The 14,373-nt window shown below is 37.4% G+C and overlaps 1 protein-coding gene across 7 annotated transcripts in view; it reads right to left on the bottom strand.

Moving 5' to 3' along the window:
* Nucleotides 1–2,296: 2,296 nt before the first annotated feature.
* The window catches only part of LRRC69 (leucine rich repeat containing 69), a 127,945-nt gene continuing 115,868 nt past the window's right edge, over nucleotides 2,297–14,373 (bottom strand). For all 7 annotated transcript variants that reach the window (XM_070631719.1, XM_070631717.1, XM_070631715.1 and 4 more), the window contains one exon: nucleotides 2,297–2,655. In XM_070631719.1, coding sequence (XP_070487820.1) covers nucleotides 2,536–2,655 — 120 coding nt within the window. In that variant the 3' untranslated portion in view covers nucleotides 2,297–2,535. The remainder of the gene's footprint in view (nucleotides 2,656–14,373) is intronic.

The following is a 14,373-nucleotide window of genomic DNA, read 5'->3' as shown; positions in this document are numbered from 1 at the left end:
CCAGACTACCCTATATGAAAAGTATTCTCATCATTCTCTATCTCCAGAATCCTATTTTACTTCTCTTCAAAGTACATATCACCATATCATTTCTCTATTCTTTTCTTGCTTGCCTCCCTTGCCCGATTAGAATGTAAACTTTCTGAAAGCAGATGCCCTGTAAGTTTTGTTCACTGCTATATTCTTAGATCAGAGTACAGTGTCCCATAGATAGTAGCCCCTCAGTAAATATTTGTTTAATACATGAATAGACGGGGAAACAACAATTTGGAAGAAGAGAATCAGTTGTATTTTAGATATGTTGAAGTTGAGGAGCTTGGAAATGCGTTAAAAATGAAGAAAGACGAGGAGGAGGAGGAGGACACAGAGGAGGAGGGGGAGGGGGAGACGGAGGAGGAAGAGGAGGAGGAGATTCAGGAGCTAAACACCCAAGTGTGATAAATAAATGTAAATAAAACTGGTGGGAGTAGACAGTTCCTTCAGGTAAAAAAATTAAGTGCTAAGAGAGAAGAAAATGGGACTGAGTAGAGAATCTCATAGAATACTTGTTATTGAAAAAGGGTATAGAAGAGAATTAAATTAAAGGTATGGGGAATAGGCTATCAGAGAATAATAATAAGGCATATAATTCCAAGATGCAGAAGCTCGTCAATTGAGCCCAGACCTGCAGGGAAGACCAAGCAGATGAGGACCAGGTGGACTGGTACGAAGTCACTGGCGACCTCTGGAAGACCAGTTTTGGAATAGTGGGACAGGAACCAGGTCTTAGTACCTTGAGATATGAAGAGAATGGGGTGAAAAGGTGGAGACAGAGGGTCAAGATTCTCTTTTTATGTCACCTGAGCTTCAAGGGTACCTGAAATATTTGTTGAATAAATAAATGAATGAATGGATACAATTTTTCTCCCCAGAACCAAGATGGCACATAAATTGTGGCTGAGGTCATGGGATTAAAATGGTAAACAAGACACTCTTTTCAACAGCATAGTTTGTATAAAAACATTTCCCTAATCAAAATCAATTTTCTGAATGGTTTTCCATTAATAAACATGCACAGTTTATTCCTGTAACTCCTTTTTAATGAGCTCCTATGATTTTCATTTGCACTTTGTTTTTTATTTTTGTTTGAAATGCATTCCTGTTTAATGGAGCCTGCAGAAAGTTAACTTGAGGCCCCATCTCTCAGTGGGGCCTGACTCGTATTCTTTGGAATTGAGGACCTCTTGGCTGTGCTCCACTGAGTTAGCTTCCCAGGTATGCCAGAGACAACGCTGACGTAGAAAGGAGTGTGTCCTGAAGTGAATTAATAAAAGGTCTACTTAAGAAAGTAACATGATAATAGAATATATGGAAGATAAAAATCCACTCAGCTTTCCACCAGAAGGACAACCAAACAGTTACATCAGTAAATATATTTCTAGTGAGGTTTAAATATAAAATTATGATTAAATTTCTTGCTTTTCTGAACCCAGAGCAAATTTGTCTTAGTCTATCCCTGTGGTTCTCAAATGAGAGTGTGCTTTGAAACCACCTGGAAGAGTTGTTAAAACACAGATTGCTGGGCTGCGCTTCCCTAGTTTCTGTCTGGGGTGGGGCCAGATAATTTGCATTTCTAACAAGCTCTTCAGCAATGAGGATGCTGCTGGACAGAACCACACTTCCAAAAACCACTGGTCTGTGCAAACTATACTACGCATTTTCATAATTTCTTTCCCTACTTTTCTGCTGTCCTTCAGAGAAAATGAGCCAAATTCTCATTTCAACACTACTGTCCTGGCTTCTGTCAGTTTCTCTTGTGGAAAACAAAAAATTTAAAGCTTTAAAAGAAGGAACAAAGTGAGGTTAGGAGTAACCAACCCTGGGTTTCCAATCTGCTACTCATTTTTAAGTGGAATGAAGGTTTTATCTTAGTCAATAAGATGTTAGTGCCTCTTGGAAATAAGAGCACAATGGGGGCTGGCCCCAGGGCATAGTTCGCGTACACCAATCCCAGGTGTGGATCTACACACTGCTCATCAAGCACGGCATCCCACATACAAAATAGAGGAAGATTGGCACAGACGTTAGCTCAGGATCAATCTCACTTACCAAAAAAAAAAAAAAGGAAAGAAAGGAGAGCACAACTGAAATCACACAAATGTGACAGAACTGTCTAGCGCTAAAATGCTGTTCTCTTTCAACTGCAAAACATTCATAAAATAAGTCTTGTCCCCATCAAAGTCTCTTTAATACTAGAAAAAGAAGGTAGTGGTCATAAAATGACAGGAAAAAATAACACTCACTTGCCACACAGATCTTTATTTTCCAATTTTTATTTTGTTTTTAAGTCAAAGAAGAAACAGTACACCTAGAGTCAAAACAATCTAAAGATAGATTGCAGTGCTTGTATTGGGATCTTTACAACTAAATTATTTTTTTTCCTTTGCTTAATGTACTGACAAAAAGAAGAGACACAATATGGTATCATAAGTAGGGCATAATTTGACTGTGTGCAGAGCTGACAGGGCAAGTCATATGAGGCTCTAAATGAGCTTCTCACCTACTCTCCACTTGAGCAATTCCAAATACGTTAGGGCCACGTTGATTAAAACATTTGTAAGAACAAATTAATATTCGAAGAGGTACAAGCTGTAGATTTCTGCTTATCTTCCAGTTCTAAAAAGCAAAGATTAAAAATAAAGTTAAGACAGTGCTCAATAAATATTTTTAAATAAAATACATATTACTTTATGAGGGCTCAAATAAATAAAATCAGAAATGAAAGAGGAGAAATTACAACTGACACCTCAGAAATACTAAAGATTATAAGAGAATACTATGAAAAGCCATATGCCAACAAATTGGATAATCTAGAAGAAATGGATAAATTCTTAGAATTATACAACCTTCCAAAAATGAATCAAGAAGAAATAAAGAATTTGAATAGACCAATCACCAACAAGGAGATCAAAACAGTAATCAAAAGCCTCCCAAAAATGAAAATCCAGGACCAGATGGCTTCCTTGGTGAATTCTACCAAACATTCAAAGAAGACTTAATACTCGTCCTTCTCAAATTCTTGCAAAAAATTGAAGAGGCGGGGAAGCTTCCTAACTCATTCTAAGAAGCCAACATTATCCTGATACCAAAACCAGACAAGGACAACACAAAAAAGAAAGTTATAGATCAATATCACTGATGAACATCAATATCCTCAACAAAATACTAGCAAACTGAATACAACAATACATTAAAAAGATCATACTTCATGATCAAGAGGGTTTCATTCCAGGGATGCAGGGATGGTTCAACATCCACACATCAATCAACGTGACACACCACATTAACAAAATGAAGAATAAAAATCATAGGATCATCTCAATAGATGCAGAGAAAGCATTTGACAAGATACAGGATCCATTTATGAAAAAAACTGAATAAAACTGGTATAGAAGGGAAGTACCTCAACATAATAAAGGCCATATATGACAAACCCACAGCTAATATCACTCTCAATGGAGAAAAACTGAAAGCTATCCCTCTAAGAACAGGAACCAGACAAGGATGCCCACTTTCACCACTCTTATTTAACACAGTATTGGAAGTCCTAGCCAGAGCAATCAGCAAAAAAGGAATAAAAGGGATCCAAATTGGAAAGGAAGAAGTGAAACTGTCACTATTTGCAGATGACATGATTTTCTATATAGAAAACCCTAAAGAACCCACTAAAAAACTTTTAGAAATAAGAAACGAATACAGTCAAGTTGCAGGATACAAAATTAACATACAAAAATCAGTTGTATTTCTACACACTAACAGCGAAGTAGCAGAAAGAGAAATTAAGAATACAATCCCATTTAGAATTGAAATAAAAAGAATAAAATACCTAAGAATAAATTTAACCAAAGAGGTGAAAGATCTGTACACTGAAAACTATAAAACATTGTTGAAAGAAATTGAAGACACAAAGAAATGGAAAGATATTCTGTGCTGTTGGATTAGAAGAACTGACATGGTTAAAAGGCCCATACAGGGGCCGGCCCAGTGGCACAGCGGTTAAGTTCACACGTTCCACTTCTCGGCAGCCCGGGGTTCACCGGTTTGGATCCCGGGTGTGGACACGGCACCGCTTGGCATGCCATGCTGTGGCAGGCATCCCACATATAAAGTAGAGGAAGATGGGCATGGATGTTAGCTCAGGGCCAGGCTTCCTCAGCAAAAAAAGAGGAGGACCGGCAGTAGTTAGCTCAGGGCTAATCTTCCTCAAAAAAAGAAAGAAAAAGGAAAAAAAGGTCCACACATCCTAAAGCAATCTACAGATTCAATGCAATCCTTATTAAAGTTCCAACAACATTTTTCACAGAAATAGAACAAAGAATGTTAAAATTTCTAGGGAACAACGAAAGACTCTGAATAGCCAAAGGAATCCTTAGGAAAAGGAACAAAGCTGGAAGTATCACACCCCCTGATTTCAAAATATACTACAAAGCCATAGTAACCAAAACAGCATGGTACTGGCACAGAAACAGACACACAGATCAATGGAATGGAGTCGAGAGCCCAGATATAAAACCACACATCTATGGACGGCTAATTTTCGACAAGGGAACCAAGAATATACAATGGAGAAAGGAAAGTCTTTTCAATAAACAGTGTTGGGAAAACTGGACAGCCACATGCAAAAGAATGAAACTAGCCCACTACTTACATCATACACAAAAAGTAACTAAAAATGGATTAAAGGCTTGAGTGTAAGACCTGGAACCATTAAAATTCCAGAAGAAAACATAGACAGTATGCTCTTCAACAGTGGTTTTAGCAGCATATTTTCAAGTACCATGTCTGACCGGGCAAGGGAAACAATAGGAAAACATAAACAAATGGGACTACATAAAACTAAAAAGCTTTTGCAGAGCAAAGGAAACCAGCAACAAAATGAAAAGACAACCTAATAACTGGGAGAAGATATTTGAAAACCATATACCTGATAAGGGGTTAATATCCAAAATATGTAAAGAACTCATACATCTCAACAACAAAAATAACAACCCAATTAAAAAATGGGCAAAAGATGGGCCAGCCCTGCGGCTGAGTGGTTAAGTCTGCATGCTCTGCTTTGGCGGTCCAGGATTTCACCTGTTTGGATCCTGGGCGTAGACCTAGCACTGCTCATCAAGCCATTCTGAGGCAGCGCCCCACACAGCAGACCTAGAAGGACCTACAGCTAGAATATACAACTATGTACTGGGGGGCTTTGTGGAGAAGGAAAAAAAAGAAAGATTGGCAACTGACGTTAGCTCAGGGCCAATCTTAAAAAAAAAAAATGGGCAAGAGATCTGAACAGACATTTCTCCAAAGAAGATATACAGATGGCCAACAGGCACATGAAAAGATGCTCAACATCATTAACTATCACGGAAATGCAAATCAAAACTACAATGGGTTATCACCATCAGAATGGCTATAATTAACAAGACAGGAAACAATAAGTGTTGGAGAGGATGTGGATGGAAGGGAGCCCTCATAACACTGGTGGTGGGAGTACAAACTGGTGCAGCCACTATGGAAAACAGTATGCAGACTCTTCAAAAAATTAAAAATAGAAATACCATATGATCCAGCTATTCCACTGATGGGTATTCATCCAAAGAACATGAAAACACAAATGCATAAAGATACATGCACCCCTATGTTCATTGCCGCATGATTCACAATAGTGAAGAGTTGGAAGCAACCTAGGTGCCCATCAAGGGATGGATGGATAAAGATGTGGTATATATACATAATGGAATACTACTCAGCCATAAGAAATGATGACATCTAGCAGTTTGTGACTACATGAATGGAACTTGAGGGCACTATGTTAAGTGAAATAAGTCAGAGGGAGAAAGTCAAATACCATATGATGTCACTCATAAATAGAAGATAAAAACAACAACAAACGAACACACAGAGACAGAGATTGGATTGGTGGTTACCAGAGGGGAAGGTGGGAGGGAGGAGGGGCAAAGGGTTCGTTAGGCACATGTGTGTGGCGATGGATTGTAACTAGTCTTTGGGTGGTGAACAAGTCATCTACACAGAAATCGAAATACATAACGATGTACACCTGAAATTTATGTAATGTTATAAACCACTGTTACCACAATCAAAAATAAAAAATCAAACAACAAAAACAAACAAAAAATCCATGAATGAAAGCACTAATGAACTGTTTACCTTTACAAAAAAAAAATTAGCTTTCTCAGAGATTCCAGAACATTGACTTCTAAAGGACACATTACTCCATTTGTGCTTGATTTGATCTTTTCCCACACACAAATAAACAAACTTAACTAGCTAAAAAAGATAGATTCAACACTAAACAAAATTCAAATAATAAAGGATTATTATTTATGCTTTTATCCAAACATATTATATTGTCTAGCCAGAAAGTGTTTGAGATGAAGATAAAAAATGGTGCAGAACCTACACAAATCTGACTTCTGTCCTACAGAAGTTGATCAATCAGCAGACATTTATTGAAGTCTCCAGTGAACATCTTCATTTAACCTGTCCAGCATCCATTTCCGATGTAAATTTATCTTCCTAATACTCTTTATTCACTGTCTATGATGTTCATTAAGATCTTCTCTGGCTTGGTTTCAAGCAAATTTTCAATATATGACAAGTTTTTGTACTTCAAATATCTCTGATGTCACTTCTCAATGCGCAAAATAGGCAGTCAAAAACCTTGTTAGCTAACTTAGTGTACATGTCCTGACCACTAATGCCGGATATAATGGCAACCTCAAAAGCTTACCATTTGCATGCTTTGTAAACAACTTCCGAAGTCAACAAAACTCTCAGTGAGAGAATCCAAAACAGAGTCACACAACTAGTAGTTTAACTGGTTGATAATGCTGCTTAGTTTTATCATGAACCCATTGGGTCATTGCCATCAAAATCTACAGTGAGAGATTTCATTACTGTTCTGTTCACTCTTCCAGAAAAGAACTTTGTGGGACCATTTAAAGGTTCAACCATCTAAGCACAGTATTAAACCATCCTTGAGAGAATAATAGCCTTTCAACCCTAGTGATAAATCAGTGGGGAGCCAAATCATATGTTATATCACATTCATCCACCTCCAACAGTGATTATTAAGTGCTCAGAGGATACATGGCACTATTCTAATGACAAAATATTTTGGATGAAGGTGGAAAATGGTACAGAACCTCTACAAACCTGACTTCTTTCCTAAAAGGAAGTTTAGTTGATCAATCAGCAAACATTTAGCGAAACCTCCAATGGGCATCTTGTTTTTGCCTGCCCAGCATCCATTTCCCACTCTGCTGGCACAAAAGCCCACCTTTTCCTTTGGGGAACCACCCTTTCTCTGATTTCAGTGCATATATTATGGGAAGGAGAGGTCAACTGATCCCACATCCTGGCTCAAGACGTAGCCACATAACTCAGGCCCTGCACAAGACCCAAGAGAGTCTAATAAAGCCAATGAGCATCAGTCCCAGAGCTATCCCAGGATCTACTGCCAGAGGGAAGCTCTCCCTCTACTGCCAGAGGGCACAATTTAGGGAGCTCCTACCTGGAAGCAAAACCAAGACAAAGGAAAGCAGAGACAACACAGGGAAGGACAGATTTCTGATGACAAATTTGGGTACCTGATCCAACAAGACTAAATATTCAGCCAGACTCATCCCCGGGCATTCTTCACTACTTGAGTTAATGTATGAGTTAGGTTTCTTCAACTTGCAACCAAGAATTCTGACAAATTACAAGCAACCTAAAACCTGCATGACATTAGGCAAAGTGCCAAGGACACAAAGATATGCAACAAACAGTCCCTGCCTCTAAGAATCTTTTTAGCATCTAGTTGGAAAGATAAGACACAAACACAAAAAATAACTAGAAACATAAGGCTCAACCCAATGATAGTTTCGATATGAGTGCAGAGAAGGGAGACACCATCATAGGCTGCATAGTAAGCAAGATTTCACAATAAAAGAACATGGTGAGGTGGGTCTTGAAAGATGACTAGGATGTGGCTGCCTGGGGAGGACACGAAAGGACATTCAGAAAGGGTGAACTATGAGAGCAAAAATTCAAGAATGTGCATATTATGTTGGGGAAACATTACAGTATAAACAATAAATGGACCATAAAATGTTGAATCATGGACATCAGCAATACATACGTTAGTCCAGAGGTAAAAATAATTCATAAATGGTTTTCTAATGATAGACACATTATGTATAGTGTTTTAAATCTACTCTTTATGAGATCATATCGATTAATCAGATTATAATGTCTAAGTGTTGAAATTGTGCTTGGAGAACTAGTGACAAAAGTCAAAAGCTAAATGAGGTCTTTTCCATTTCCATATAGTAGACAACCTTCTCATCCAACCAGTTATATTCCTGCCCACAACATCTCATCTGGAACTAAAAGGCTATCAAAATAAACCATGTTACATACATTTCACTCAGCTCCTGTTTAAGAAACTAGGAGAAAGAGTAGAGCCATGAGCCAAGAGCAGGAGGTTACCAAAAAATACACACAAACCAAGAACAAGTGGAGCCATAGAGTTACTCAGTTTGCTTTGTCCAGTTTCCCCATGAGGTGAAAAGTTTACACTAGAAACTATCAAAGGTATTTTCTATTTCTACTGTGCTTTTAGCCATTTCCCTTGTGTCATTAAGAAACTATATGGGCAGAATTTGAGTTGGCTCTTGTTGCAGGCAAGAATGCAAAGTGTCTGTGTCCATCTTTTGCCTTCTTGGGGGTATTATTTTTTAATCGGAGTAAAACACTTGAACTTTTTAGGAACTTATTTTACTAAAAGCCATTATCAGTTTTGTATTGAATATGGAACCTTGCTTGTATTTATTCTCTAGCTTAATAATTACAATTATATATCAGATAATAATTATAATTATATATCAGAAATACTGATATAATATTTCTCAGAGCTATGAATTGTTTCCTGGAAATTTTACTGAGAAAAATGGACTCAACATAATTCCTCGGTAACATACTTTTCCATCTAGTGTCATTGGACTCAGCAATGTTTGCAGGAAAAAAGGAAGTCTCTAATACGTTACCCCTTGATTTCCATTTAAATTTCTATTTCCGCTTGTGGTATCAGTATGACATTTCTCCATCTGAATGAGCATGTTACAAAGGAATAGTGACACACCCTCTTACAGAGGACATCTCTCCACAAACCTCAATTAACAAAACCTCACAATTCTGTCAAAGATAATCACTGCTTTGGTCATTGTTTACAGATAGAAATTGAAACACTGAAAGATCCTTTTTGTCAAGCCAAAGTCAAAAGAGGAAAAGAAGTTGGTCTATCATTAGACATGCTTTTATTTTGAAAGTATACCTTTTAACAAAAAGCTTTAAAATGTGAAATGTTATACCAAATTCTAAGTTTTCAATCTTTACTATTGACAGTGAAATGCATTATTGCCTAAAGCAAATAAACATATGATTATATCCCCTCCCTATTTTAGGGAAAAGTAGTTTTGCACATCAAGTTTAAATATGCAAGTTTACTAAGTTATATATTTGTTGAATGGTAGAATTGAGAAATTTTTTAAAAAATAACTCAAAATATGCCTCAGTGACAATCACTGCCATATTTTAGACTTTGAGAAATCAAAAATTATCAAAATATATATTTATATTACACAGTATAAAGTAAAGCTTTGGATAAGGTTTCAATATTACATGAAGCACAAAGAATAGGAAAAAAGAGCAAAATGGTTTCCTGTTTTCTTGGGAAAAGGTGTTATGGTAGGCATGACCGCGGTCCCCCAAAGATGTCCATGTCCTAATCCCTGGAAGCTGTGAATGTGTATATCACCTTAAATGGCCAAAGGGACTTTGCAGATGTGACTAAGTTAAGGATCTTGAGATAGACTGGTTATCCTAGATTATCCACAGGGACCCAATTTCATCACAAGGATTGTTAAAAGTGGAAGAGGGAGGAAGAAGAGAGGTCCAAGTGATGCTATATGAGAAGGACTAGATGTGCGGATGCTGGCTTTGAGAATGGAGGAAGGACCACGAGCCAAGGAATGTGAGTGGCCTCCAAAAGCTGAGAAAATTAAGAAAATGACTTTTCCCGTAGAGCCTCCAAAAAGGAATACAGCCATGGTGACACCTTGATTTTAGCTCAGGGAGACCCATGTTGGACTTCTGACCTACTAAACTGTAATAAATTTTTGTTGTTAAGATATCAAGTTTATGGCAATTTGTGACAGCAGCAATAGAAAACTAATACTGGTATCATGTTCCAAATTAACAAGACCATGAAAAGCATGACTATGACAGCCCCTCTCCCTGTTATGGAATCAAGGCACTTTGGAGCTAGAAGGGACTTTGGGTCTAATCCATTAATTGTCCACATAAGGAAACTAGTCCAGATACAGTGAGAAGGAAGGTGACATTCCTTAGGCCTCATAGTTCAAGGCAGAGACAGGAATAGAATCTAAGTTCACTAAATTCTATATCAGTATTAGTCATAGTATGCTTCCCAGCTTCTTTCACCAATGTACGATTTTGATTATAGTTTAATAATAATTTGCAGAACTATTTGGAAGAATGAAAGTTGTTGGAAAGTGCACATTTTCAAATAATGCATAGAAAGATATTGCTTTGCTGTTCTTATCTGTCTCCAACTGATGGCTAAACATATTCACTTGAATTATCTTTGCATCACTTGAAACTCAATATGTCTAAAATGAAGCTTGGGGTCTTGTCTCCCAAATCAGCTCCCTCTGGAATTTTCTGATTTTCTCCTTCACCCACCTCTGAGGTTTCTGATATCCAATCACTCAATAAGTTCTATCTTCCTTCCTACCTCATAGTGCTTCCTTTCCTTATACCTATATCTTATACCTTATGTCCACAGTAGGCAACCACTCTAATTGGTGGTTTCTTTTTTTCAGTGTCTCTTTTCTTCAACCTCCACTAACCCAGCACAGTACTGTCAAATGATTCCTTCTAAAATATATCTTTCTTTATATCATTGACTTGTCCCCATATATTCAGTAGGACTCCATTTCTTAACAGGATCAAGTTTAAACTCCTTATTTTATCCTTTGACAAGTCCATAGAATTTGACCCCAACTTTTTTAATAATTTCTCCTCCTCCCACTCCAATCCACAAACAAGCTTAATTGATTCACTGCCCTATGAACATGATTCATTCTCCTCCATATCATTCTCTTCTCTTAAAATAACCTCTCTCTTTCCTTCTCCATGTACCTGAATTGTACCTATGTTGAGGCCCTGTACAAGTTCTAGCACCTTTCTGGGCACTTCCCAGGTCAGACAACCTATGGTGATCTCACCTTCTACTTTGAAGCTCTCAAGCAATTGGTCTCCACCACTCGTTTGACATTTAGTTTATATTGCTAATGTTTTTTACATCTTCAGATTTTAAACTCAGCTTGTGCATTTAAACCATTTGTAACAAAATAGGCTCCCTACTTATTTGCATTGTACTTGGCACCCAGAGTTTCCTGCTTAAAGTAGACTGTCAAATATTTATGGAGTGACAAAATAATTTTTTTTATTAAGGTTATGAAAGTTAACATTCTTGTGAAATTACAGTTGTACATCCTTATTAGTCATGTTGTAGGTATACCACTTCACCCCTAGTGCCCTCCCCCCACCCCCTTCTCCCCTGGCAACCACCGATCAGTTCTCTTTGTCCATATGTTAACTACCACCTATGAGTGGAGTCATACAGAGTTCGTCTTTCTCTGTCTGGCTTATTTCACTCAACATAATACCCTCAAGGTCTATCCATGTTGTTGTGAATGGGACAACTTTGTCCTTTTTATGGCTGAGTAGTATTCCATTGTACATATATACCACATCTTCTTTATCCAATCATCAGTTGCTGGGCACTTAGGTTGGTTCCATGACTTGGCTATTGTGAATAATGCTGCAATGAACATAGAGGTGCATGGAACTTTTGGAATTGCTGATTTCAGGTTCTTAGGATAGATATCCAGTAGTGGGATGGCTGGGTCATAAGGTATTTCTATTCTTAACTTTTTGAGGAATCTCCATACTGTTTTCCATAGTGGCTGCACCAGTTTGCATTCCCACCAACAGTATATGAGGGTTCCCTATTCTCCACAGCCTCTCAAATATTTTTCACTCTTGGTTTTGGATATTTTTGCCATTCTAACAGGTGTAAGGTGATATCTTAGTGTAGTTTTGATTTGCATTTCCCTGACGATTAGTGATGATGAGCATCTTTTCATGTGTCTATTGGCCATCCGTATATCTTCTTTGGAGAAATGTCTGTTCACGTCCCCTGCCCATTTTGTAATTGGGTTGTTTGATTTTTTATTGTTGAGTGGTGTGAGTTCTTCGTATATTATGGAGATTAACCCTTTGTTGGATAAATAACTTGTGAATATTTTTTCCCAATTAGTGTGCTGTTTTTTTTGTTTCAATCCTGTTTTCCCTTGCCTTGAAGAAGCTCTTTAGTCTGATGCAGTCCCATTTGTTTATTCTTTCTATTGTTCCCCTCATGTGAGGGGTTATGGTGTCCGAAAAGATTCTTTTGAAGCTGATGTCAAAGAGTGTACTGCTGATACTCTCTTCTAGAAGACTTATTGTTTCAGGCCTAATCTTTAGGTCTTTGATCCATTTTGAGTTTATTTTAGTAAATGGTGAAAAAGAATGGTTGATTTTCATTCTTTTACATGTGGCTGTCCAGTTTTCCCAGCACCATTTGTTGAAGAGACTTTCTTTCCTCCATTGCAGGCCCTCAGCTCCTTTGTCAAAGATTAGCTGTCCATAGATGTGTGGTTTTATTTCTGGGCTTTCAATTCTGTTCCATTGATCACGCAACTGTTTTTGTACCAGTACCATGCTGTTTTGATTACTGTAACTTTGTAGTATGTTTTGAAGTCAGGGATTGTGATACCTCCAGCTTTGTTCTTCTTTCTCAGGATTGCTTTAGCAATTCGGGGTCTTTTGTTGCCCCATATAAATTTTAGGATTCTTTGTTCAATTTATGTAAAGAATGACATTGGAATTCTGATTGGGATAGCATTGAATCTGTAGATTGCTTTAGGTAGTATGGACATTTTAACTATGTTTATTCTTCTAATCCATGTGCATGGAATGTCTTTCCATCTCTTTATGTCGTTGTCGATTTCTTTCACGAAGGTTTTGTAGTTTTCATTGTATAGATCTTTCACTTCCTTGGTTAAATTTATCCCAAGGTATTTTATTCTTTTTGTTGTGATCGTGAATGGGATTGAGTTCTTGAGATCTTTTTCTGTTAGTTCATTCTTAACATATAGAAATGCTACTGATTTATGTATGTTGATTTTATACCCTGCAACTTTGCTGTAGTTGTTGATTGTTTCTAATAGATTTCTATGGATTCTTTGGGGTTTTCTATATATAAGATCATGTCGTCTGCAAACAGCGAGAGTTTTACTTCTTTGTTGCCTATTTGGATTCCTTTTATTTCTTTTTCCTGCCAAATTGCTCTGGCCAAAACCTCCAGTACTATGTTGAATAAGAGTGGTGAAAGTGGGCACCCTTGTCTTGTCCCTGTTCTGAGAGGGATGGGTTTCAGTTTTTGTCCGTTGAGTATGATGTTGGCTGTGGGTTTGTCATATATGGCCTTTATTATGTTGAGGTACTTTCTTTCTATACCTATTTTATTGAGGGTTTTTATCATAAATGGCTGTTGGATCTTGTCGAATGCTTTCTCTGCATCTATTGAGATGATCATGTGGTTTTTGTTTCTCATTTTCTTAATATAGTGAATCACACTGATTGACTTGCGGATGTTGAACCATCCCTGTGTCCCTGGTATAAATCCCACTTGATCATGGTGTATAATCTTTTTGATATATTGCTGTATTTGGTTTGCCAAAATTTTGTTGAGGATTTTTGCATCTATGTTCATCAGTGATATTGGCCTGTAGTTTTTCTTCTTTGTGTTGTTCTTGTCAGGTTTGGGGATCAGGGTGATGTTGGCTTCATAGAATGTATTAGGGAGTGCTCCATCTTCCTCTATTTTCTGGAATAGTTTGAGAAGGATAGGTATTAAATCTTCTTTGAATGTTTGGCAGAATTCTCCAGAGAAGCCATCTGGTTCTGGACTCTTATTTTTGGGGAGGTTTTTGATTACTGTTTCTATTCCTTTACTTGTGATTGGTCTATTCAGATTCTCTATTTCTTCCTGATTCAGTTTGGGTAGATTGTATGAGTCTAGGAATTTATCCATTTCTTCTAGGTTATTCAATTTGTTGGCATAGTTTTTCATAGTATTCTCTTAAGATCCTTTGTATTTCTCCAGTATCTGTTGTGATTTCTCCTCTCTTGTTTCTAATTTTATTTATT

Source organism: Equus przewalskii, chromosome 8 (assembly GCF_037783145.1).
Source record: "Equus przewalskii isolate Varuska chromosome 8, EquPr2, whole genome shotgun sequence".
Classification (NCBI taxonomy): Eukaryota; Metazoa; Chordata; class Mammalia; order Perissodactyla; family Equidae; genus Equus; species Equus przewalskii.
Note: the sequence above shows the minus strand (reverse complement) of the source record. Positions and strands in the feature narration are given on the sequence as shown.